Source organism: Haplochromis burtoni, unplaced genomic scaffold, assembly GCF_018398535.1.
Source record: "Haplochromis burtoni strain Fernald_Lab_line unplaced genomic scaffold, NCSU_Asbu1 Contig_94, whole genome shotgun sequence".
In the NCBI taxonomy this organism is placed as follows: Eukaryota; Metazoa; Chordata; class Actinopteri; order Cichliformes; family Cichlidae; genus Haplochromis; species Haplochromis burtoni.
Genome location: NW_024582455.1, coordinates 1,618,586 through 1,645,137, shown reverse-complemented (window position 1 = coordinate 1,645,137; position 26,552 = coordinate 1,618,586). Strand labels below are relative to the sequence as shown.

At 40.0% G+C, this 26,552-nt stretch overlaps 2 protein-coding genes across 4 annotated transcripts; both read left to right on the top strand.

Annotated features, from left to right (window-relative positions):
- The first annotated feature begins 13,903 nt into the window (after nt 1–13,903).
- Nucleotides 13,904–17,066, top strand: dmac2 (distal membrane arm assembly component 2). Of its 2 annotated transcripts, none has more exons than XM_005926587.3 (6): nt 13,904–13,990; nt 14,365–14,555; nt 14,669–14,749; nt 15,710–15,849; nt 15,948–16,110; nt 16,212–17,064. In XM_005926587.3, exons 1-6 carry the CDS (start codon nt 13,973–13,975, stop codon nt 16,381–16,383), a joined length of 765 nt encoding a protein of 254 aa, XP_005926649.1. In that variant the 5' UTR covers nt 13,904–13,972; the 3' UTR covers nt 16,384–17,064. The 2 variants fall into 2 exon arrangements, with proteins under 2 accessions (XP_005926649.1, XP_042078691.1); XM_042222757.1 differs by lacking the exon at nt 13,904–13,990 and adding an exon at nt 14,002–14,105 and having other exon boundaries at nt 16,212–17,066.
- Nucleotides 17,067–19,213: 2,147 nt separating this feature from the next.
- sirt2 (sirtuin 2 (silent mating type information regulation 2, homolog) 2 (S. cerevisiae)) lies at nt 19,214–26,489 on the top strand. 2 transcript variants are annotated; one of them, XM_005926589.3, is made up of 16 exons: nt 19,214–19,395; nt 19,746–19,792; nt 19,993–20,041; nt 20,380–20,490; nt 20,612–20,653; nt 20,785–20,891; nt 21,416–21,472; nt 21,581–21,649; nt 21,723–21,852; nt 21,943–22,002; nt 22,095–22,150; nt 22,277–22,353; nt 22,532–22,583; nt 22,661–22,728; nt 23,899–23,965; nt 25,534–26,489. In XM_005926589.3, coding segments are annotated over exons 3-16 (1,038 nt in total). In that variant the 5' UTR covers nt 19,214–19,395; nt 19,746–19,792; nt 19,993–20,040; the 3' UTR covers nt 25,675–26,489. The 2 variants fall into 2 exon arrangements, with proteins under 2 accessions (XP_005926651.1, XP_005926650.1); XM_005926588.3 differs by lacking the exon at nt 19,214–19,395 and adding an exon at nt 19,425–19,590.
- The last annotated feature ends 63 nt before the right edge of the window (nt 26,490–26,552 follow it).

Below are 26,552 nucleotides of genomic sequence, written 5' to 3'. Positions count from 1 at the left end.
GTATTAAGCACGAGCCCCATTAATTAGCTTTCAACCTTCCACGCGATAAAGGACTGTTGGCATGCATGGGTGGAGCAAGGGTGGGATTATGATGATAATGACAGAGGGGGAGAGCGGGAGCGCTGTGCAAAGAGAAAGTGAAGCTGATGAGTGATTTTGAATTCACAAGCGCAGGCCAATTTCTGTCGAAAAGTTTTACTGCTTACTACAGCTCATACAGTTGCAGAATTTCGAATGAATCCAGCATCAGTGGTACAAAAGCATGAGAGAGCATGTGTGATGGAGAGACAGGGTGAAGCAGATGATCAAGGCTGAGCTGCATGGATGGATGAGTGCACAGATGGGTGAAGGGTGAGAGATGAAACTGAAGAGATATTGTGGGTAGGTCAGAGGAAATAAATGAACGGAGGAAGAAGGAGGAAAGGGCAATGATGAAGCTATGAGGGACAAAGACAGATGAATGGATAATGATGCTGGGGTGTAAGAGATGAAAGTGCGCTGTAGATTGTGATTAACTTTGTCGGCACTGTACATGTACATGTCCTACATCATACTGAGTAATGCTGTAATGCATAGTTCGTGGACTGCGCCCATGAAGAACTTGACAGATCTTATATGCCAATGCCAAACAGCTCATTCTGCAACTGACTCCAGTTTTGAGCACGAACTCTGGATGGACCCTGCTACAGCAGTACGTTGGTGCGTGCTCCAAGCATGCCATATTTGACTGATCTGGATGGGGCCCATGCCATAGGGATGATATGGCTGAGATCATAATGCAGGGAATAACGTTCTTGTATTGTGAACTAAAAAAGTGATTATTTTTTTAATGAAATGTTAAAATATTGATGACCAAGATACCATAAGGGCAGGCTTATGGTACATCTTGGCTTTATGGCCAGTGATCTGGTGTCATGATTTACAATTACATCTCACATTTTTCCAGTGTGCAATCCCTGCCCACTCCACTCTGAATAATTCCTTGGATATGATACTGAACTGTTTTCCTTAAACATGCATTAGTGTGTATGTATCATAGATAGGTTTGCTTTAATACAGCATCAATACCAGTAAAAAAATCGATTGGTCAAAAACCCGAGCTGTTTGACTATTAACGTGCTCGGCACTTACAGATCCAGACTCTGTGTGCCGAAGGAAAGAAAACACTCAAACTCTCCAACAACTGCAGATAAGTACTACTGAAGTATTATTTATAAACCTCAAATCACAGGTCTGTCCCACAGCTGCTTTTAATGATGTCACTTCCAGTCTTTTACCAAAGATGTCACTGCTTTTTACAGTTTAGGTATTTTCTAGGGAGCTGATGTGGCACTTCCAGTATGAGTGACAGAAAGATGTGAAGGGCTGCTATGCCCCATGTGGACATCAAACAAGTACAAAATGGTGACTGTTAGACTAACAGCGTTATTAAGCTATGGCTGTACAACAACACAGCTGGTCTTTTATCACATTTTATCACATACGCATCAACGCTAGCTTTATTTACCTCAAGTGATTAACTGGGTCATGACATATGTCTTATAAAATAAAGACAATATGTAGTTTCTCTTCACAGATTTTTGAGAATTTAGGCAGTAAATACTAATTTCAAGAATGGTGAAAGAAAGCTATCACCTCATTCTGTTCTGATCTTTAGGAATATCAACACATTAAAATGATATCTGGAAAACCCGCAAGCAGAATAATCTTTACTCTGACTTCTGCAGAATCAATCAGTATTTTAGACGGGGGTCTGGCTCCGCTTCATGAGACCCCCCGCTGCACCTGTCTGTGACAGGAGGCTGTCATCTTGGTAATCAGCTTATCACCTGAAAGAACATGGGGTCCTGATTTTGATGAGGGGAAGGGGCTAAGATTGGTTGGTTATGTAATGCCTCACACTCAACCACCTAACAAATCGGATGCAGTTATTAATGGCTATATTTCCGAGCATGATTCTGACATCAAAGGTATGTTTTAGTAGTAAACTAACACACACACACACACACACACACACACACAATATGTGCAAAAACTGAAGTCCTTTAATTACGTATAAATTTTGTTACATAACTAAATGTGCACAGTTACATTTAATGAAATATGATCAAATTAAATTTAATATACTGGTAAATGTTCAGTTTATGCCAAGCATATTTTCCCTAATGAATCAATATTTGAATAAATAAACTGTTGACTTTATATATATTTCAGTTGCATGTTTACTCAAGGTCATTGCTTCATGTTTATGAGGGTCAAGAATCATGTTTTTTTAGTGTGTTTCATCTCTCTTCTTTGCAACTTCTGAATCAGTTTTCCTCACCTTCATCTTTTATTGGATTGTTTTCAGCTTCTGCTCAGTCTCCACATCCCTTTTTCCTCTGTTATATTTTAGATTTCTTTATTTTTCTTCATCACTTCATCAGTGCTTTCTGCATCAAGTAGTCCGTAAACTCGCACAGTTTTAATTACATTAGTCAAACATGGTCTGCATGCTGAAGTACTTAAAAATCTAATAAATTATTAATAAATTATACAGCTGAAGCAAGACTTGTGTAAAAATAACTTTGAGCCCACTGAGCGGCTCACAACTTCTAAGATTACTTACTGATCTTTCATGTGACGTGTTGCTATTTTCAGCTAAGATTTCTCTTGTCTCTCCACTGAACTCTGGTCCATGTTCTGCCTCATGAAAGCAGCTGTACTGACGGCTTAAGAACCAACAGTGCTTTTAATTTTAAATCCTGTGTACCATGAGTGGATGGTTGATAGGTAGTGGCATGGGAACCTGATATTTCAAATGACAATAAAGCAGACAAGCCAAGACTTTGTAGTCGGGACTGAAGGATGGACCCTGGCGTAGTGGTTTCCAGTAAACACCTTCTTAACAATGAAGCACATTTAACACCCAGTGACTCTGGCTGTCAAATGTGCTTCAGGCGAGGTTATTTAATCATAGTTTGAATAGAAGCAGATATTACCTAGATGATATGCAGCCCAGAGTCCATTATGAGATTAATGAAGCTGTAGCGGAGTAAAAAGATTGAGCCGTGATTGATGACGCCGAAAACGAAGAGCCAGAGTCTGAACATGCTTTAAGTTATTCATGATTAGCAGTTCGATCTCACAGTCAATTTGAATCTTTTGTCCCCCCTTCGTGTTATTCCTTTTGCACTGTGCACAGCATGCACTGTATTTATATGCATGTGCGCATTTGATCTGTAAAGTAGGCGTGCTTATTATGCACCACGAGCTCAACTCAATATTCTGCTGACAAAGACGGAGGGAAGTAGAGATTAGAGAAGATGGTGAGCAGAAATGATGATGCATGCGCTGAGATTATACATTAAACACCCGACTGTTTTATGAAAGGAGGACAAGAAAGGCTTTGTGTGCAAAGTTCAACAAGAACGAATGGGAATAAAAAAAGATGAAGAAAATGAGAGGAAAACTGTCAAATGACTGAAATGTATAATACATTATTCCTAATTTAGCATGTTCTAGTTATAGTTTTAATTTGCATGAATATATCCTTCAGAGCAGTGCATTATAATAATTCTTGCAATCTTATCTCATATACTCAGCTTTTCATTTTCTTGAATTAGGTGAAGCTCACCCATCAGCACAACTAACAACAGACACAGCATATAAGCTCTGTCAATTCAACGTGACTGTAGAGGACTGAAGAGGTCCTTCGGGATTTCTGTAGATACGCCACAAGTGAAGTAGGTTTGTGTTGGCATCAGTTTTTTAACTTGCGCAACTGATGTGTTATGGCTCATGTAGCTAAAATGTAGAAAAAAGCCCTTTATTCCCTTTGCATTATTCATCTGCTGCTGCTTTGAAAAGTGTCTCCAACCTAATGGGAATACTCAAACAGTATGTACAAAAACAAAAGATACAGGGAAATAGTTTGAAAGGTTTTTTTTTAAATTTTAACTATAGAGGAGGACTCATTTAAAGCACATATATTTATATAGGACTTGCTAGATACTAAAGTACCGTGACCTCAGCTTATGGACATATACCCCAAAGATGCTGTTCTGGATCATTCCAGCACACTTTAACCACTGAGTATTCTGCTATCAATTATACGGTTTTGCTTCTTTCATCTCTTTGTATGTGATAAGTAATAGATATACCTACACTAATAGGATTGTCTTTCATGTGTTTTTGGTAAAGTAACAAGCCTGGTTTGAAAATATAAGTAGTCACAGTTTTTGATTTTGAATTAAATTTTTTGAAAATACCTGTGTGTGTGGATCCAGGCTTACATAGACAGGGCAGTGATTATCATCAACTTTATGTACAATACTTACATAGTAAATGTTCTCCTCTCAAAGAAATAGCATCACACAGTCTGAGATCCTGCACAGGAAATCAAGTAAATCTAAAGAATCCACATAATATGTGCATTTCATTTGAAATAAAACAATGAAAATCTTCAGGAGCCAATGAAAATCCTTAAATATCACAGACTGACAGTGAGGTCATTGTTGTGGCAATAATTTGACAACTACATACTTGTGATACGTTCTCAGACTGTCTCGTAACCCTGGAGAAAGGAACCCAATCTAAGACAGAGAGGCAGGTTGAGTAAATAAAAAGCAAATCTTTAACGACTGATCCAAAACACCAAGGACATACAAAGTCCCGACATAAAAAGAAAAAACAGGAATAAGACAGAACAGGATACGCTGGGCTGTTTAGACACAGGTGAAAACAATTAACTGTTAACACAGGTGCAACCAATGAGGGCGGAGCGGGCAGTCACAAAAGAAGGAAAACACAACATGGGAAGTGAGCACAAGGAAAGACAAGGAGCTGCTTTTATTTCTCTCGTTTGTGCCGTCGTCTCCTCTGCCTCCAAGCTGATATGGCCTTAAGAGGCAAAGTTACCAAGTGGATACTTAAGCAGGACCCAGAAGGCAGCAATTGGCAGTTCACATACTTTATTAACGCAACAGAGAGCTATATTAGGAAATAATACAAACAGGGAGGGATCTATTGGTTCAGAGAGGAGGCTCAGGGTCAGCAGCTGAAGGGACTGAGGCAGAGTGGCAGTACAGTGGAATCAATGGTATGTTTGAAGGTTTGCAGAACTGCTTTACTTGACAGGACGGTAGCTGCTGGTCTGGTTCCAGGGGTAACTCAAAACCAAAGCAGGGTGGAGTGTGAAAAAATGCATCTGGCGTCTAGGAGAGAGGAGCTGTAATCAAGGATCCACAGGTGATTTTACTTTCAGCAGATAAAAGTGGCACGACACTCGGCCAGAGTACGCAAATCACAGCAGGAGGACTCTTAAATCTCAGCTTTACCCACGTGTTGCTTCAGTCACTTAAGATAATCAGACTTTCTGCCCTTAAACTGTTGCTGTTTGCATGTGTCTGTATAACATCTTATCACATTTCACCAAGTCATGAATTTAATTAAATGTGGCCTTAAATATAGAAAGTGTCATGAACGCTGTCACATCTCAGATCATAGAGTACAGCTGTAGCTGGGCGGTAACAAAACAGTTTCTGATACAGTTTTGTCAAATGTCACATTTAATTGGCATCGCTTTAAAACTGAGCTCCGAGGGGAAGCCGTCTCATCAAGTTAGACGCTTGTTGCCTAGCCTCCTCTCTCGCATCTCGGGTGGGAGTACAACATAAAATCTGAACATTTCATGCCTCCTCTGTCAAACAGTATAACAGACACAGATCTAATGTAGCTTTCCTGGTATTCCATACAAATCTTCAGAAGAAAAGATGAAGGTAACGATAAGGGTAAATCACAAAACACACAAAGTGTTGTTGAGTATTCGTTTTTAGAGTACGGATGCTTCCAATCCAAAATAATAGTAATGAAATCTATGAACTCTTTCTTTAGCAGTTTCTTCTCTTAGTAGCCCATAATTGGCATCAACCCTATCTTCTATCAATTGTCCCACCTCATTAAACTGAGCTACTTCAGACAATGGGTTCCTTGTTTTCCATTTCTGTATAACGTTTTAAAAGGTTATACTGGAATTTCTGTAATTTAATAATAGACTGTATTAAAATGGTTATAAGCACATAACTGCCACAACTAACATCTGCTAACTTTAGCCATAGAGTGCAACAATAATTGACTTGATCACAGGCGTTTTGTTAGTGTTTCAGCCACATGTCTTATGACACAATGAGTCAGCATGTTCAAAGGTTTAGAGAACAAAAACAGATTATTTTATTTTTGATGTGAATTCTCAAAGGAAGATCCAACCCAAGCCTTGATCCAGTTTTTTAAACCCTCCACGCTGAAGATGCACACTTGGGGCTGCCCACCCCAGGAGAGAGTACTGAGCTCCAAACTGCAGCATTTGATGGTGTTTGCATCCTTGCCTTACACGTGCACAAGCCAGTTTTGATGTCAGTGCAGCACGGTGAGCCTGCGTGTGTGCACGACACACCATCTCACGAAAGTCATGAGTGAATACTGGTAATTTTAGGTGTATCAGCATTTTCCAAAGCTCAATACAGCTTCAATCTAATGACATGCTCTGCTCGGCTTATGCTATTCTTGGTAGATGTGCTATTCCGAGTGAAGTCTCCCAGACAAGATAATGGTGCTGTGTGTAATTGGGCAGCATTTATAAGTGTGGGTTGGGTCGGCGTGCTGTTCATCACCATGTAAATTAATTCTGCCAATGGAAATTAGTACAAATGTGTGGAAAGGAAAGATAACAAGATGATGATTGTGTGCTCTGGTGCACGGACACACACACAACACGCTAAGGTGTTTGAATAGTGAGTGAATGTACAAAAGATCAGGAGACACACATCACATTAACAGCCCAGTGATTTAATGCAAACTTAATTATAGAAGATGTGTTTGCGCTTCAGGAAAGGAAAATTGGTTCATCCATGACAACAGTGCACTTATTTTACCAGTTAAACTCTCCAGCTTTTTGTCTGGAAGATACAAACATCTGTGCTTTTCAGAATTTTAAGCACAAATGCCCCTTTTTCCCTTTTGCCCCTCCAAATTGACTGTCCTTCAAAGACAGCATTAAACAAACTGGCCCAGTATGACCGCCCACTAATTGCTTTCCTGCCAGGACAGCAGAGATTTACAGACTCCGCTGGCCTTATGGGACCTGGTCAAAACAAAACAACCCTGACAGCCTCTAACGGTCTCGAGAATTGGTGCAGTGGTTTGTGTTTGTGTGTGCGTGTATGCATGGTGAATGTCTGTGTTTTTACTAGATCTCTCCAGAAACTGGGAAAAGCAGCAAGAGAGAAAGAACAAGAGAGACCATGAGCGGCTAATGGCTTTCCCACAGGGCCATCACTTACTCTAACTCACAGTAAAAAGTGGCAAGCCATAGGGGAGCAGGAACTGGGAAATTTCATTTTCTAACAAAACTGGTAGCAGTGTTTTCTCTTCCAGAATGAGAAACAGTCCCAGTGATGAACGTCTGACAAATGTGGGTGAAAATGAAGTTTGCGTTCTTATAATCGTGGTAGTTTTCTTCAAGCAAGCTCTAATGCTGCCTGAAGAGCATGAATTGCTTTGAACTCAATGACAGTCTGCCAGGCAAGCAGAAGGAATATTGGATTTACATCAGGTCGAGTGAGCAGAGAAGCATGTATAATTAGTAAATATGACGATTAGAGTCATGTGAAAAAGAGAGTACACCCTCTGTTAGCTGTAAGGAAATAGAAAAAAAAAAAGATCTGGTCCTTAGCAGTGCTTAAAATGAGGTAAACGCCTCAGCTCTGTACCATTTAGACATTTGTGTGAGTTAATAGATGGTTGAAATAAGGTTAAATTAACCACTTATAACAGCCTCAAAATATATCTTTTCAACTTTAATTTTTCAACCAATTTAGATGTAATGTCTCTTTTAAAAAGGCTATAGACTGGCCAACCAAAACTGAAAACAGTGTCATTTTTTTCTGGGGAAATGATAATAAAATTAAAGATTCTCTGTAATGTCATCAGAATTTTGTAAGCCTGCAGTCTCAGACTCAACATTATTACATACGTTAAACCATCCTGATTCCAACCTCTGCTTGGCATCACTGTCGTCTGGAGCAACCCTATCAGTAGCTGAGAAGGTGAAAAAAAGAAGTGCAGGGCAAATTGTTGACATCAGGTTGATTGACAGCAGAAAATTATTCATAAAAATAGTCCTCTTAAAAGCCCAGCAGGCAACCAGAACATGTTGAATGTAAGGATTCATTGATTTTATTGATTTTCCCGCTGCCACAGAGGACAAAAGAACACCAGAGAGCTCAGAGTGACAGTAAAACAGTATGATCACTCATTACTATTAAAAATACCCTACAGTGTATAAATACAAGATGTCTGTGTTGGTGTGCTTCACAAACACTAAAAAAGGATGTCAAGACAAAGAATATTACGTCTTGGGAACAGTGCATCTTGAAGACAGGATTTTGTGATTTTATAAAAGAACTGTAGAAAGAAAAGTAGCTGCCAGTGCAACTCCTGAGCCTCCTGGCAGAAGAAATTTTTACCACTTAATTTTAATTCCTCCAGAATTAACATGGAAAAGCTTTCATTGCTCCTCCTATCAAATTGTGCCCTGGCCTGAAAATCCATACAGTCTGACAGTCTGAAAATCCGACAGCAAAAGGGTGACTATCATTATGAAATTTCACTGAATGCAAACTGTGGAAAAAGCTTTAAATGTCATTTTGTCAAAAGACTGAAACAGTGGTGACATCATAGCTACATATTATAGTGCAACATAGAGAAACCTGCATATAAAAAAATGCATGAATTTTATGAATTTTGCAGAATTCCAGACTGTCAAAGATTGTCTGTCGATGCAACTAAGATACCAGTATGAGAGGCATATATGATATCCTTCCTAAATAAATGCACTATGGCACTATGTACACTCTGGCTCTCTTCCACAGCATGTCTTTTGTCCTGTCTTGCTTCTGCTGGATGGCCCCGCCCCTCCCTGAGCCTAGTTCTGACGGAGGTTTCTTCCTGTTAAAAGGGAGTTTTTCCTTCCCACTGTTGCCAAAGTGCTTGCTCATAGAGGATCATATGATTATTGGGTTTTTCTCTGTATCTATTATTGTAGGGTCTGTTTTACAATATAAAGCACCTTGAAGTGACTATTGTTGTGATTTGGCGCTGTATAAAATTTACATACACACACACACACACACACACACACACACACACACACACACACACACACATATATAATTGAAATTGAAATTGAAACTGAATTGAAATTTCAGAAATCCTGTTGACCTCCTTTGGCTATTATGTTTGCAAAATTTTCAATATCAAAATTTTTCGTAGAGGCGTGTATCGTATCAGTTTGTTCTCACATTATTGTGTTCACAAAGTTGTCCATGCAGCGCCCACCCCAAGCCTTTCAAGCTGACGGGTAAATATATTTAAACTGTTTCGTGTAGCCAGTGGAATGTTATACAAGCATATTTTGTAATTAGGAGCGCGAATAATGTATTTCCTTGTCTTCTTGTGTTTTGATTGTCTTTAATTAATGTCTTTATGCTACCCTGTAACAACAACAATAACAACAACAACAGGAAGGACATTTTATGGGTCAATAAATCTATTAATTAATGTTACTGGTTACCTGATTGTGACTTCACTGTTAAAAATGAAAATCACTCATGCACAAAATGCAGTCATGCATTCACACAAGTCAAAGTCATGTGAGTAATCCTAATTGGCCAGTTTTTGGGGAAGTAGATGGCAGCTTTTGTCGATATGACCCTCCTCTGCTCTTTTCCCGAAAAGCAGGCGACCATCACTGTTGGGCACAAGCTCAGGTTTTATATACCTGGTAACTGATCTAGCACCACTATTCTTGGCCGTTCACACTTTATGTGTTATTTAAGAATCTAATGCTACCTCACCCAAGCATTTGCTGACATTGATGTTTCCTTTTTATGGCATAGACTAGCAACATGTGCAGTGTAACTGTGGTCTCACGTTTTGTTGACTCCACACTTGAAGTGAACACCCGGTCCATTAAGGCATATATGAACAGAATGCATCAAACTTTATGTGAATTATGGGGAAAAAAGCCCATCAGTAACGCAGCGAGGTGCACGGAAAAGCTTCTGGTGATTTGTTTCTGGGTGTTTCCGAGCAGAGCTGCATGCAGAATACTTATTTACTGAATATCTCAAACTGATCAGAATCTATGATCATCAGTCGCTCTGACAGTTAACTCTGAGTCAAACCACTCCCACACATGAGCACTTTAACCATGGAGGGAAAAAACAGAAGCGTTGTCTAACAACCTCTGATAAAGCATTAAAATTCTGCTCTAGTAAGCAGCGCATCTATTCTGTGCACCAATCAATTCACTCATTACCTCTGCTAGTCACTTCGTTTACCTCATTGGTCCATATGTTCATTCAGCCATTCCTTCAACAGTGTGAGTTGCTTGCGCTCCACAGAGACTCTTACTTTGTCACTAACTTCTCTTCCTCCTGCCATGTTTCCATTGTATGAATCGTGTGATACATGTCCAAAATATTCTGGCAGGGTGTTTTATTCATGCTGATTACTGCTGCATTGCATTGACTACCGACAGAGCTTAAAGCACTGAACATCAGCATCACCGTCACACCAAAGAGATCTTTTTTCAACTGTGGCTTCTTTTCTCTGCCTGTCATTTGCAAACACTCAGGAAAAGTGCTAGCCATGATCTCATTTGCTAATTGTGTGCGCCTCCAGCAGGTGCGAGCCGCCCGTCACTTCATACTGATGGCGTACGTAGGGAGGTGTGTGCGTGCGTGGAAAAGGGAGTGTGGCATTGGCTTGTTTTTCAGCAGTAAATCTGTCTGATGAGAGACATTTCACACTCTCCCTTATCTCCCTGTGGTGTCAAAGAGAAAAAACACTCAGTGCTTGGAGAGAAGTTCTATAAAGAAGTGATACTGACACAGAGATGTATGCCTTGAGGTGAATGATTCAGAAGCATACTGACTGACATGTCAGAAGCAGACAGCTATTTGTATGGTCTGAATAATTAAGAGGCGACACAGGAGAATACAAACAGCAGCAGATTCATAAAATGACTTCAGTATCATTGGCAGCGGTGTATCATTGCCTCCTCTACCTCAGTGTAGAGGAGGCTAGACTACAGTCTATCTGCAGGTTAAATTAAATCTCATTCACCTCCTTTTTACTGAAGGTTTTGGAAGCTGTAAAGATTTAGTTACTGACATGATTTCCATGTGATGTTGTGATGACTGCTGTCTTTAGGGGTCACCACAGCTGCACACACAACTGCATCCATGGATCTTCTCTGTCGTCTTCCTCTTCAGCATCTTTTTTCCAGTATATCCCTTCTCTGCACATGTATAAACCATCTCAGCCTTGCCTAACCTTGTCTCCAAAAAGCTCCATCCTGGTCACCCCCAATAAAAATATTCACTTCTTCAGTTCTGACAGATTTTTGTCAGTGCTACCGTCCCCAAACTATACACTACAGCATGTCTCACTACCATCTTGTAAACTTCTCTTTCACTCCTACTGCTGTCCTGTCACAAATCTACCTAACCATGCCACAACTCCTCCTGGGAGATGACACCCACAGCAAACTCTGCAACTGTCTGCAGGCAGGGATGGAAATCTTAACACTTCAACCCCAAAACATAAATATCGTATCTGTTTGATTATTTCTTGGATTTCTGTGTGGAGGTGTGCAGCCTGACTAACCCAAGCTGGGAGAACTAGTGACCCCTGACACTCTGAGGTTTGCAGCATCAGTGGATTAGATGTGATTCTTCTCTGTACAACCAAACACACAGCTCTTAAAAGGTTGTGAAAGCTTTGCTTCAACATTTACCATAGCACTTCTGTACAGCTGAAATGCCAATGAGCTGAGATGTTTGTAAATGTCTTTGTTCTGGCATAATGGAAGCTTCGGGGGGCCTGTACTGAGAGCAAAGTCCAGCATTCCCAGGATACATTGTCCTTATCTGGCTTCGTTTACACATATTGTCAGAAATCAGGCTAAGCGGTCACGGCAAGCTGGTTATCAACTCAAAAAGGCAGTGCACATGTACACTGGCAGCTACTGCACCAGAATGGCATAGTTTACAAACAAAGGTTAAAAAAAGAAAAATCCAAAAAGGTTAAACACATACTGCTGACTTAAGCAACACTGCTGAAGCAACAAAGCAGCAGTCTGGGAATGTGTGTGAGGAAAACCTCATAGAACACATTATGTAGGATATTCCATAATATGGACTATAATTGCATGTACTGGGAGAGTACTACCAGCTAAGAAAAGCTTTCCATGTCAGCCTATCTCTAACAAGCATTTTAAGAAAATGGAAAATAACTGAAAAATGATTTCTGACTACACAAGACGAATAACTTTATGGCTAAAACCTTAATCACAGGAGACTGCAATTAAAAGTTTTGGTTACCTGAAAACGAGCCAGTGATATCCTCTTTATGTTCACTTCAAATCTAGTCAGATCCTATTCCATGAGAATCTAAATAAAATCCCTCAAAATAGTCAGACACCTGGGAGACAATCAGGGACTGAAGCAGTTTTTCCTTTGTTCCAACTGGCCTGGTACTATGAGGGATTTGTGTCCAAACAAGCAAATAAACTGTTGATTGACCTTTAAACGTTTTTTTGTTTTTATGCTTTGCACCTCGGAGCCACCAAACCTACACAGCTGTTCTGACTCTGCCAGACAGAATCCCATTTGAAGGATGAATAACTGGTAACTGATTTTTACAATCAATTTAAAAATTGATGTTGGTATTCTCTTTGGATATCTAATTGTATAATTGAATTTGGACTATTTTTTGAGAGCCTTAGTCTGCAGTGATTTAAAGGTTGTGTTTAATGATGCAGAAACACAATCAATTTGAATTGCAGCATCACATCAGCTGTGTTCTTGCATGAAAAGCAGAGTGAAGATGGAACAGGATTAACACTATCCCCGCTAATAATGCGTGTGTTATTCTTGAATATTTAGTTCACTGCACATATAAGCATCATACTCTTCTGCACTCTTTTGTGTTTGCCTGGTTATAAACGTAAGAGTGTAACGTGTTGACAGCTCTTTCTGATGTCAGGATGGGGGGACAGTAACCTGCTTAGTGTGCATATGCAAATTCAATTATACGCTCCTGGTGTTTTAAAACGATTTTGAAGGAATCATTCTTAATAACAAGAAGATAAGACAGCAGTGCTTTAAAATGAGTTAGCACACTGGCAAAAACACTTCCAAATGTGACTTTCGTTGAGCTTAAAATGTTCCTTTTTGATAAAGCAGATAGTTAGTTAGGGCTGGCTCATGTGACCCTGAAGCCTAGGTTGCTGGGGATTTTCCATGACGCCCTGAGTGTTTCTTTTTCACTCACAACATGCTGAAACAGCAATTGTTTAATCATTAGTTATTATTAAGCTCTGGATCTCTTCCACAGCTTCTCTTTGTCCGGCTTCTCTCAACTCACCCCCAACCGGTCTCAGCAGATGGCTACCCCTCCCTGAGCCTGGTTCTGTTGGTGGTTTCTTCCTGTTAAAAGAGAGTTTTTCCTTTCCACTGTTGCCAAGTGCTTGCTCACAGGGGGTCAGTCTAAACTGTTGGGGTTTTCTCTGTATTTTTGTGGGGCCTTGCAGTACAAAGTGCCTTAAGGCTGTTGTTATTTAGCGCTATATAAATAAAACTGAAATTGTACTCTTTTCATAACAGTGTCGTGTATATACATTTGGTAATCAGAGACATTGAATGCTTGTTAGACCATGTTTTTTTCTCACTGCCTCACGATTTGCCTAGTTGTGAGTCCGTCTGGACTTTATGAGGGAAGAACTCCGCTCAGGAGCTTCTAATCTGGACTAGACACGTGGATTGAGCGACACCTTGCGGTGAACACGAAAAACAACAACAAACTGACACCAGCAAGAAGCGGAAGCGTGCGGTTTGTCCTTTCCGACTTTCTGTAAAGCGGCGTCAACATGTCGGCCCCCTTGACAGTAAGTTACCCTTCAAATTTCGACTTATTACTGCATTAAGCTGACTAAATTACATGTTGTACGTAAGGCAGGCCCGGCAAGCTTAAAGCGCATGGTGTTGTTAGGATTTTGCAAGGTAGCTGAACCATATAAATACGATAAGAGTAACGTTAGTTAATGTTAGAAAAGACCTGTGGTTGAATTTGTGTGAGACACGTTTTTACATAACCTAACTATAAGATTTATACGTAATTATGGCAAAATCTCCGTGTCTGAATGGAAAACAAAAACCACACTGTTAACAGACATGTGCTGTCATTGATTCTCTACTTAGGTTTAACCTGACAGTAGTCACTGTTCATATCCTCCATCCCATTTCCTGTCTCTGTGCACAGTATCTACACAGATGTTGCCAGCGATCAGTTCTCCTCGTTGTTGCTAGGCGACAGTGGAGCACCAGCTCAGCATCTCCTCCTCACCTGCACAGGAGACTCCTCCTGTTCCTCACCCAGCGTTTCTATGATGTAGAGATGCTCCTCAGGTGGAGGTATCAGGCAAAAAGGAGCCAGCTTCAAAAGAAAAATGTGTAGGACTCATTTTGGGACTTTGTAACATGATGATGCACCTGTTCCTGCTCCTGCTGCTCTCTGTTGTTTGGTGTAAATCACTGACTTTTCTGCTACTTTTACTTTCTTCCAGCTACTATAGCTACACACAAAGGTTTTATGGGCCAGACATAGCATCAGCGTATTACATCTTGAGTCTGAAGGGAGGATTTAGGTAAGTGCCTTGTTCCCTTGTGCCTGCACTGTAGCTATAGAAGGATTGTTTACATATTTAATAACTGTCCACCAAACATTTTCAGGTTTAATAATGGTCAGTTTTTTCTTGAAATCTTGAAAAATAGTTCCAGGATGAAATTTGAGCCGTGTTGCAAACATTTCTTGCACAGAAACAGTTTATTGAAGGGAGAAAAAGAGAAAAGGTTCAGATATGCCAAATTACTCAGCTGGCTTGAATATCATTGGTAATGGCTCTTATGGAGCAATTAATCCAAATTTGAAATTTGTGGTTCAAATTATTGAACACAAACATCTTCACTGTGAGATGGGGATCACAGTGAGTGTCTACAGCCAACAGTAAAACATGGTGGATGCTCTGTCATGGTTTGTGGCTGCATTCCCAGTGGTGTTGGGTCAAAGCTGATTGGCTGCATCAGATTTTGATTCAACATGCAATACCATGTTGAAAGTGTCTGATTGGCAACAGCTTCATTTTTCAGCATAAGAATGATCCCAAAACACTGGCAATGCAGTAAAAACTCACAGTGAAACACTGATAGTGTTATGGATTGGCCTCTCCAGAGCCCAGACCTCAACATTAGTTAAGCAGATCAGTGAGACAAAGAACAGAACAAAATGCAAAACATCGAAAGAAGAACTTTTAAGAAGCCTGGGGCACTATTCCTGAAGAAAGCTTGACCAAGAGAGTTCAGGCTGTGCTGAAGAATAAAGATGATGAGCAGATGAGTCTCATGACAAAAGCACTAGAGTTGGATACTTTTTAACTTTTTAGTTTTTTCTTTTCTCTTGCTATTGCTGTTTCGGGGATGTGTATATATATATATATGTGTGTGTGTGTATATGTATGTATACGTGTGTGTGTGAAGTGTTTGAGTTAAGCTCTTGTCTTTGTGATGTCTTTGTGATGCTTTGTGCTGCTGTGATCCATGATTCTCAGGTATGTCGGCCAGTCTGAGTGGTTTCGTACAAACCAGAGGGGCAAATTCAGCTGGGACTTCTTAAATCACAAAAACACGCCTATAGAAGAAGCAGACATGAGCTATACCATCATCAACTACACAGGACTGGAAAATCTGGGTACTGAGTTCAAACTTAATTTTTTCACTTGCTGATAATTAATTTCTTTAATATTCAGCTAGCAAGTCTAGTTTCTGATCTGATTTATGTCACCACAGAGAGGCAGCGATCTTTGCGGACTCTAAAATTAAAAGGCTGTCCTGAAGTGGACGACTGGTTCCTGGCCAGGCTCCATTTGTTTCAGGACTCTCTGGAGGAGCTAGACATCTCACATTGTCCACGCATCACCACAGGCGGCCTGGCTGCGCTCAGGAATCTCAAGTAAATGAGCCAAAATGCATCAAAATACTAGTTAATATCACCAGTGATAGTCGTTATAATAAGTACTTCTTTATTTCTTTTACTGTCTCTGCCTGCTGCAGGGGACTGAAGCATCTGAATGTCTCATCCCTACCTGGGATTTCAAATCCTGGCCTGGTCATCATCCTGCTGGAGGAAATGCTACCACTGTGCCAGATCACAGCTAATGGCTACGACCACAATCTGAGGAAGGTGGAAGAAGAAGAAGAGGAGCAAATGCAAAGACAGAGGTAGCATGTGGATTGGGATGAAATCAGAGAGGAAACGGGCAATCTCTTCTGTCTGTTCATGTGCCATCTCACTCGATACAGCCTGTGAGACATCAGAGAAATGCAGCATGGAGAAGGGCAGCAGATACAACAGCGAGAAAAAATTAGCAGAGCCAATATATCTGACTTATGCAGTAGTTCACAAATCCCAGAATACTCATTTTTCCTTAGAAACAGGTGGTTGCCGGGGGTCACTGACTGGTCTTTAGGCCTGCATGACTGGGATTTTGGAAATCATTTTTCTCAGTGTCTGCCATCAACCTCCAGCAACCATTTGCAACTGGTCAGGGAATGCAAATTTTTCTCTCATAACTGGTTGCCAGATGGTTGCAGATCTGTTGTTCGGGCCAACATTGTCACCATGGTTGTCACATTGACCTCAATATCAGACTTATAGTTTATGAAGTCAAATGTGATTAAACAATCACAAACCCAACAAACTGGGTTGCTTTAAACCAGAATCAGTTTATAGGTATGTACACATATGTGATGTAAATTTATATGCCACCTAAACCGTTTCTGTCTCCATTGTTGCTGAATGTAAATATAAGTGTAAATATAATAAAGACTGACAAAGAATAAAGAGTGTGACAATTATTGTTAGCTTTACTGCCAACTCTGAGTTGGCAGTTCGTCTTGTAACTGGAAGGTTGCCGGTTTGAGCACTGGCTCGGACAGTCTCGGTCGTTGTGTCCTTGGGCGAGACACTTCACCCGTTGCCTACTGGTGGTGGTCAGAGGGCCTGGTGGCGCCAGTGTCCGGCAGCCTCGCCTCTGTCAGTGTGCCCCAGGGCATCTGTGGCTACAATGTAGCTTGCCATCACCAGTGGTGTAAAGCGCTTTGGAGTCCTTAGGGACTAAATAAAGCGCTGTACAAATACAGGCCATTTACCATTTACTCTTGTCACATGTTTTAAAGATAGCGCAAGCGATGTCATCACACATCACAGCGTGTCTGTATGTATTTGTAATCTGCACTGCAGGAGCTTATGTGAGGAAACTAAAGCCCATAATCCAGTGTGAGCCTTGTTCTGCAGCAGTGTCAATGGACTGAGGAAGACACCTATGAGAGAAGAGTGAATGTGGGTGAAGAAACTGCTGCTACTTTTGTATGTAAATATACCATCTCAAGTCATTTGGTAGCATTTATTTTGTACTGGAAGCTATATTAAAGTACAAAATGTATAATAATTTCAAATGTTAAGTAACAGTTTACTGACTACATGCATTTTTGGTGATATTTAATATAATATCAAGTATTGGGATCAGCTGTAGTGATGGGCACAGCGAGGCTTTGTGAGAGACTGAAACGCTGGAAGGAGTTGTGCCAGAATTAAAATGAGGTTTTGAACCAATCTGACACCCGCAGCCTTCTACTGACACCTACTGGCCACTTTTTCCCATGTATTGAAAATGCTATTTTGTGAAGCAACACCAAAACAAATTAATTTATAAAACAAAATAAATGGAGAAAAGGCTGCTGTGTTTATTGTAATATCCACACAGGTTGTGAGGATTTGAATGTCGTCCACTTTGTAGGTGAGCTCAGTGTAAACCAATGGATTTTGTGGAACATGATTCGTCTATGGTAGAATGAAGTGTGAATGAATGCAGCTAATTATTTCATGGGACATGAAAATAAATAAGAGAAAGTCGAAATGGTCCTCAATTAGTAATTTGTGGGTGGAAACTTCCTTACCCTGAGGATTGTTTGAGGTTTTAGTTTGCGAGCAAAGTAATTGTCACATTTATGGCCAGTTTTCTGACCTTAAATTGTATGTTAGTAAATCAGATTCACTGATAAGGGATGTCTGTTCGTGTTTCCATGGGAGTGACCAGTCAAACAGTGACCATTAAAAATTTGAATAATAATTTTTTATATATATATATATATTTCAAACAAATTCTCCAGTGGACATCACACTCACGGTGAATTAAGTAAAAAAAAACCAAAAAACCAAAATCTGATATGAAAGAAAAAAGGAGCACGTGATCTGTCAGCCTGAGATCTGAGATGAGAAACTAGAAATTACACTGTAAATGATTACATCACCCAAGGAATGCGGGAAAAGGTATTTTGTGGTATAGACTGTAAGTAAATATCAAAATGTATTATTATTATTATTATTATTATTATTTACCTGGAGGCAATTTTTGTATTCAAAAATATATCATAATTATATAATAATATAAATTAATTTTAAAGCTGTTTTAGGGTTAAAACCAAGAAGCAGCAGTTAAGAACTTTCCAAATATACCAATGCTGGTATTGGCATTGGATAGATGCTAGCATGACAGGATTGATGATACTTTGTTTCTGTCCTCGAAGTTCAGTATGTAGTCCACTGCATTTTTGGAAGTGAAGAAGAAGAAGAAGAACATCAAAAATGCACTCTGAAAAATGTCTGAGCCTTTATGTTTGACTTTGGTATCTTATTTTTTTAATTATTAAAAAAACTAAACATTTTTTTTTATAGCTAATAGCACATTTAAACAACAGAAGTTGATCAATAGAACCTTAAAGACAGCCACATTTACATTAAAAGAAGAAAAAAAACCAGTTTCAAAATAAAAAGTTGAAAGGTGTGTTTTGTTGTGTTCATTAATTATTGTGGAAAGCAAAAATGACAGTGATTTATTGGTCATTAAAATGTGTTCAGAATTTCGAAATTGATTATGATTCATCTCACAAGTCATAACACACTGCTCCCGCTACATAAGCTGGCTTTATGGAGTAAAGGTCTCAGTATCGGTATTGGTATGGGCAATACTGACCGCGTCTTTACTTGGTGTTACATCAATACGTAACTTTGCAGCATGGTACAGCACTACCCACCTGTCGAAACTTGTGTGAAACACATCAAACTGTAAATTAGCATTGGCCACATGATGTGGGTGCTTTGGTTGGAACCACACCACCGAGCAGTGTTTCGGAGTATCTGGAGTCAAATAGTCTTATTGAAAGTCCCAAACTGAAGGTAGGAACAGACTTTTCTTGTGAAGCTGAACAAAAGAATAAGCACGGACCGCGTTTGTGACGGACAACAACAGAACAGCTAGCTGTGTGTTAGATACCTCTCATAACTTCTTAAAATCCAGCATTTAAATCGATTGTCATCAGAACCCTTGTGGTGTAAGATCCTCAGCAGACGGATAAATGTCTGATTCGTCAGGTAGGACGGATGTATGATAGTTAAATTTCGGTTAAACTTCGAGAATGTGTCGCTGTTTCTGCGTGCTAGTGTAGCTAGCTTCAAAGCTAGGTGCATTCGTTTTACGTGAAACTGTGCGGTGAGTTTGACGTGCTGTTTTATTTTTACATTTGTAGAACTTCCTAAATCAGAAAAAGAGGAGGAGGTCACTCCCGAACCAGAGGTGAGAATAGTAGTGTGTGTGAAGCAGTGAATGCTAGCAGCGAGGTGTGGTTAATGTCCATCAGATTGACATAATCCAAACAAAACCCTCATTTGTCAGTGTCTGAGAAAGGAAGAGGTGATAAAGCTGTTCAGCAATATTTCAGTGCAGTGTAGATAAATGTGATATGCTTGTAAATTTTAGTATTGTTTCCTATGCAGGAACAATCCGACGACAGCAGTGAAGACGAGGCTGCAGGAGACGCAGACAGTACGTGAACACATAGACACGGGATTTATAACTTCTGTATTTTCATTTTCACTCTTACTTTACTGCTTACATCCAGTGATTGGACTGGTTCCCAGTTGTATATATTTCTGCTGTTAGTTTGACCATTGTGCCAACCCAGCAGTATAATGTACTTCTTAGTAGCTAAATCCCAAGATATACTTTACTACTTGTGACTAAACAGTGTCAGTGTCCTCTGCATTTTCCTGCTAATGCAGTGGCTGTGCTGAGACATGTTTTATGAGACTAGGAGCTGCCTCTTGACTTGGCTGAATGTATCGATTTCTGCCTTTATCTGATTTTCCCTGTGTTTCCATCAGTGGATTTCATGCGCAACCTCTTCTCCAGCGCGCTCGGCCTCAGTTCAGCTGAGAAAGTCCTGGATGAGCTGACTCTGGATGGAGTGGCACGATACATAAACAGCGGCAAATGTGAGTCTTTGCCCGCCTTCACTCTGCCCCCCACCAGAGTGGATCAATTTACCGCTTACGAGCCTGTTTCCACAATGCAGTTATTATTGATTGAGCCGCAAGCTTCTCTGCTTTCATGCAGGTAAAAACATCATCTGCATGGTTGGAGCAGGAATATCCACATGTGAGTATCTCTCTTTTATATCACAGAATAAGCACTTAAACTGCTTAAAGATCACCTCTTTTATTAATTACTATTATTATAATAATCATTATTATTCTTAATGAGTAACTGAACATCATTTCTCTCTACAGCTGCTGGAATCCCAGATTTTCGCTCTCCAGAAACTGGCCTGTATGCAAACCTGCAAAAATACAACTTGCCTTACCCAGAGGCTATTTTCCAGATAGATTACTTTAAGGTTTGTGAGAGATTGTTTTGGACATGCTTGAGGGGAGATAGTGGCTATAAAACTTTGCCCATTTATTACTCACTTCTTAAACAACTTTGTATTCGCTAATATTGACACAAAAAACAACATATTAATTACTGTCAGCCTCAAATTCAACACATTAAACCATAACTCATATTTCAGTCAAAAAACTACTTTTTTATGTTCATTTTCAGCTCAATTTGTTTTATTCTTGGACTCTCCTAGAGTAGGTTCCCGTGATTCACAGTTTAAAATAAACCCCTCAGATCATCCACTATCTGAAACATATCTCTTGTAGCTTTCTTTGCCCTCCCTTTAAACCATGTTTCTTGTGAATGGCTTTGGCCATGTTTAGTATGAACACGCACCATTGTAACAGGATAAAGTAAGTAAACACATAAAAGGTCAACTTCAAGGCTTTGGCTTTAACGCATCTAAAGTTGTCTTGTAACTTTTTTTGAAATTGTTATTTTAGAAAAAAAAATTATCTTTTTCTCCGTCTCGTATTTCAGAAACATCCAGAGCCATTCTTTGCCTTGGCAAGGGAGCTTTACCCAGGACAATTTAAGGTACAACACGCACACTTGCGGATTATTTGTCACATGTGTTATATAGAAAACTACAAATGGCCTCACACTGTGTTCATTCTCTCATGTTGGACCTTTGCGGGTGTTTAGCCAACAATCTGTCACTATTTCATGAAGATGTTGAAAGACAAGGGCATCCTGAGACGCTGCTACACACAGGTAGGAGGAACACTCGCTTTTCACAAATGAAGTCACTATTGCTGCATTTACATTCCCGCCTGTGTTCATTCAGAATATCGACACGCTGGAGCGAGTAGCCGGGCTCGAAGGAGACGACCTAATCGAAGCTCACGGGACGTTCTACAAGTCACACTGTGTCAGCTTCTGCTGCCGCAAAGAGTACAGCCTGGAGTGGATGAAAGGTGTGGTGTTTTTGTTTTTTTGCTTTGGATTGTTGCTTTAGTCTGATTAAGACACACTTGGAATCTTAACTTTCTCCTGCTGTCTTGTAGAGAAAATCTTTTCTGACGACATTCCCAAATGTGACAAGTGCAGCAGTTTGGTTAAACCAGGTCAGTAGATGTTCATTTGTTTAAATGTTAGTAATGTGGAGTTTCAACCATGAGTTTTAGAAAGTCTCTCTCTTCTGCTTTTTCTTGCACAGATATTGTCTTCTTTGGAGAGAACCTACCTGCCCGATTCTTCACTTCAATGAAGATGGTGAGTGGACACCAGCGGCTTGTGAACATTCTGGCATATTTTGAGGAAATGTGATGCAGCTACTTAGTAACAGTAAATGTTGTTTTGGGTTTTTTTTTTTGTTTTTTTTTTTGGTAAACCTTTCAGGATTTTCCTCGTTGCGACCTTCTCATTGTTATGGGGACATCCCTTCAGGTTCAACCATTTGCGAGTCTAGTCAGCAGGTACTGCAGTTCAACTTTCACATTCCTGTCTGAGCACAGAGATCGCCACAGTAATTGTCTGGTAGTAGACCACAGACCTGCAGGAGAGTTTGTTTGAGAGCGTTTGCACTCAACCACATTTTATAATTTCATGTACATCTGGTGAAAACTTTATTTTGTGTGTTTCTTTTTCATTTAGGGTTTCAAAAAATTGCCCCAGACTGCTCATTAACATGGAGAAATCAGGGCAGGTAAGCACTCACCACTTCCTTTTGCTTCTTTCTTGGATTCTTTGTGCAGGCTTGTGTTGATGTGCGTCTCTGTGCAGGTTAAGCCCATGATGAGTTTGTTTGGTTTCGGCGAAGGGATGGACTTTGACTCAGACAAGGCTTACAGGTGATAATGAGACACAGCTACTCCTCTCCATAGCTTTACTCTGCATTTGCCGTTTACTACAAACTAATATAAACAAAAGATCTTAATGAGTGCAGTGTACTGTAGCTGTACCTTTACATTAAGCTGCACAATATATGTGTCAAATACAGTTTAACAGATACTCAGGAAAATGTTTTTTTGTTTTATGATTTAGTTATTTTTATGTGAAATGTATGCTGTAAGTTCAGACTGATGCACAAAGTAATGAACACACATCACGCAGGCCACCATTTTACAACCAGAGGGCACCAAAGACTTATCTCTGTCCCAAATGGAATTGGTATATACTTTGAATATACTACATTTTTTTTCATACTACTCACTACATTAATGATTGAACTAATTTATAACTACGTTGCTCAGTATCTGACTTGCTAAAAAGTTTCTATGAAACTCAAAAGTCATCGAAAGTTATCAGATTCCCTTTAAATCAGCGGTCCCCAACTTTTTTTGCGCCACAGACCGGTTTAATGTCAGACAATAATTTCACGGATCGGCCTCTAAGGTTTTGCGGATAAATACAACAAAATAAGATTTCACGACCAAGACAAAAACTGTGATATTTTGTAAATATAATAATAAACGTGCATTCACTGTGTAATTGTGTAACTTTATTAGCAGCGTCCTCCTAAAATCCGCCAACAACATGAGATTAACAGCCTTCTCTCTGCCCCTTAGCTTTCTGGTCGCTATGGTAACATGTAAATATTTCTTTCAAAATAAGACACACAACTACAACACGGGAAAAGACACAGGGAAACCAGGTTAACAATAAAAACCCTGAAACCATAAATTTCACACCCGAGCCTCAAATCTTGCGGCCCGGTACTAAACGCCTCACAGACTGGTACCGGCCCGGGGGTTGGGGACCGCTGCCTTAAATGACCAAGAAAGCTCTAGTGGAAGCAGTGAGTTTAATTTATTAGCATCTTGTGCCAAAACAAACAAAAAGCAAATTAATTAAAATGATGGTTATTTTTAAACTGCTTTCTTCAGTAAGGTGTCCATTGCTGCCTTATTTGCAGCTCAGTTTATGGTGTAAAAGATAAGCGGTGCTGGTGTTGTCATAATAAAAAAAATAAAAAGTTGTTTTGCACTAACACGTTGCTATTTATTTGCCTCTCTCTCCAGAGATGTAGCTCACATTAGTACTTGTGATGATGGATGTTTGGCTCTAGCTGATCTTCTGGGATGGAAGGTAAGTTACATGTCCCCTTTCAAGGATGCTGTCCTATGTTATGTTTTTGCTATGTTTTTAGGCCTATCATGTGTAAGGTTAAAACAAGTAAACACTGCTCAGAAAGTGATGGGAACACTTGATCATCAAAATATAACATAAAGTCATTTTAACTTCAGGGTATCAGTCTGTCTGGTTGGGAAGCAGAAACCACTGTGAGTCCATTTCACCTGCTTTGGTGCAAATGAGAGTGACAACAGTTGTACTGTAGAGGTGACAACCACTAAAAAAATTTTTTTGCGTGTGGACCATTTCTTACCTTTTTTCTTTTTTTGGCTGTTAACTTTTTTGATCTAGTTCTGCATTTTGCTGGTGTCCTTGTCACTGCTGTTAGGATGACACAGTGCCTGCAGTCAATTCAGATTGTACAGATAGTTCAGCTCATAGGCACAGCCATAAGTGCTGTCACACAGATGTTTGCTGTGCCTCGCAGCACAGGGCAGTAGAAGCCGGCCTAGCAGGAGGGTCAGTGTCTGCTTTTTTGTGGGAGGAGGAACAAGAGCGCATACTCATACATATTTAACACAACTGTCAGAATCAGACTACATTAGGGTAGCACGAGGGCCTCATGTCCTTCAGTGGGACCTTTGCTGATAGTGCAGCACCATGCAGCTCGATTAACCTTTGCAAGAGAGGAAGTGGTGGGTCTGTCACTCCAGACCTGCTAGCTGAGAACCTCTGGGAAGTCTTATATTAGTGGTGACCCATTTTCCTTGCAGATGAGAGCAGGATCAGACGGATCACATGTGACAGGCATGAAAGAGTCTGGAGATGTTGTGGTGAATGATATGTGATATGACCAGCTTGGCAGAGGATCAATGATGTTCTGTGGAGGCATATCCTTAGTCAGTGTTAGCCAACAGTGCTTACTACTGTTAGGTACTGAGATGAAAGTTTCATTATGCCAGCGAAGATCCTGTGTTCCTCCTGGTGTAGGACAGTAGCCGTGCTCATGTGGCCAGAGTGCATAGGCTGTTCTTAGATGATGCTGGCATTGATGGCATTAACTGGTCCTCACATGCCCCAAAACTGAATCCAACTGAGAACCTTTGGGACATCCTATATCGGTGCATCTGAAGCAGCCAAACAGCAGCAGGGAGACCCTGTTGGACGTCATTCACCATCTCATGAGGCCTTTAGAATGTTGTGTACATGCATGTGGAGGCCATAAACATTACTGAGCTGATCGGATTTAAATTTTGAACTTTAGATTTTTTGTGCGATTATGCAGCCCACAACGTGTTGATTATTTTGTTTTTTTCCTAAACAAAATCATCAATGTGTCTAAAGATTTTTAACTGCTCTTATTTATTTTGTTTGTGTTTGAGCAGCAAAAACATCCTAGTGTCAAGGTAGCCTATTGTAGATCATTGTGAAGTTGTGGTTTTCCTGATGGAAGAGGTGTCGCAGTACAAAACAAAAAAAAGCTTGAGCTGTTTGTCTTGTAGCTTTTCTTGTTGCCACCACTTTGGGCTCCATATCTCAGTGACTCAGCTGCATTAAAGCTCTTGTTTGTTACGTCTCTCCAGGCAGAGCTGGAAGAGCTGGTGAAGAAGGAGCATGCCAAGATCGACAGTCAGGATGCAAAAGAGAAGGCCAGTGAAAACAAAGGAGCGACAGCCAAGGCGAGCTCTGCATCAGCGCCACCAGAACCCAAAGCTGAGGAGTAACCAATAAAAAGCTCCCTGATTAAATGAAGCTACTGTGGTGATGTCACAGATTGAAGTGGCATCGGGGGGTTACCTGGAAGCGAGGCTGTGGTGGACTTTCTGACATCTGTTTATATCAGTCATTTGCATTTTTTTTTCCAGCTTTTTTTTTTTTTATTTTTTTTTAACTCAGTCTAAACTGTTTATCACTTTCTCTGTGGCTTGGCAGATTTTATGTTGCAACAGAACCTATTGTTCATTTATCTGTATTGCAGTAGCACATAGCGTGCCCATGTGCGTTGTGGTTAATGTCTCTAAAACAGGCGCCATTGCACTTCACAGCGGCTCAGACGAATATGCAAACCAGCAATTGAACATGTGATATTTTGTTTAATCAAAAATGATCTTTTCTGTGAAGATAAGCGGGCTATTTTAGGTGCTGTGTTATTTCCCTCAAGCCAAAACCTGCTGTGCTGATAACTTTCCTACTAACAAAATTAACTTCCTGATAGGTGACTGCAGTTGGGCACATGGCTCTTCTAAAATGCCTCAATTTGTAATTTATCGTGTTTTTCATGTTCCTCTCATGTTTAATTTTTTTTAATGATGTTTAAAAAAAAAAAAAGCAATGTAAAAAATGCAAAAGAAAGTCTACACCTAAGTTAATTTGGGGCATGGGGGACATGAGAAGATCTGGTTTTATTGTAAACTTGTGTGATCATGAATTGATTTGTGGGTTTAAAAATACTCGGGTGGATACAATAACATTAACATCTGTACAATGTCACAGGAACCAGTGCAACCCCCTGCAATAAATTTTACCTTTTCAAAGCTGATCATTTTCACTTCTGTTAAGTCTTTCATAGAGGAGTTGGTTACACTGTGGTTATGTATGTTAC

Coding starts and splice junctions, on each gene's coding strand:
- dmac2 (XM_042222757.1), top strand. CDS start 14,082: ATGGTGTTGTTAGGATTTTGCAAG. Junction 14,750..15,709: donor AGTCTGAAGGGAGGATTTAG/GTAAGTGCCTTG, acceptor CATGATTCTCAG/GTATGTCGGCCAGTCTGAGT. Junction 15,850..15,947: donor CACAGGACTGGAAAATCTGG/GTACTGAGTTCA, acceptor ATGTCACCACAG/AGAGGCAGCGATCTTTGCGG.
- sirt2 (XM_005926588.3), top strand. Junction 22,151..22,276: donor TCTTCACTTCAATGAAGATG/GTGAGTGGACAC, acceptor TAAACCTTTCAG/GATTTTCCTCGTTGCGACCT. Junction 23,966..25,533: donor CTGATCTTCTGGGATGGAAG/GTAAGTTACATG, acceptor ACGTCTCTCCAG/GCAGAGCTGGAAGAGCTGGT.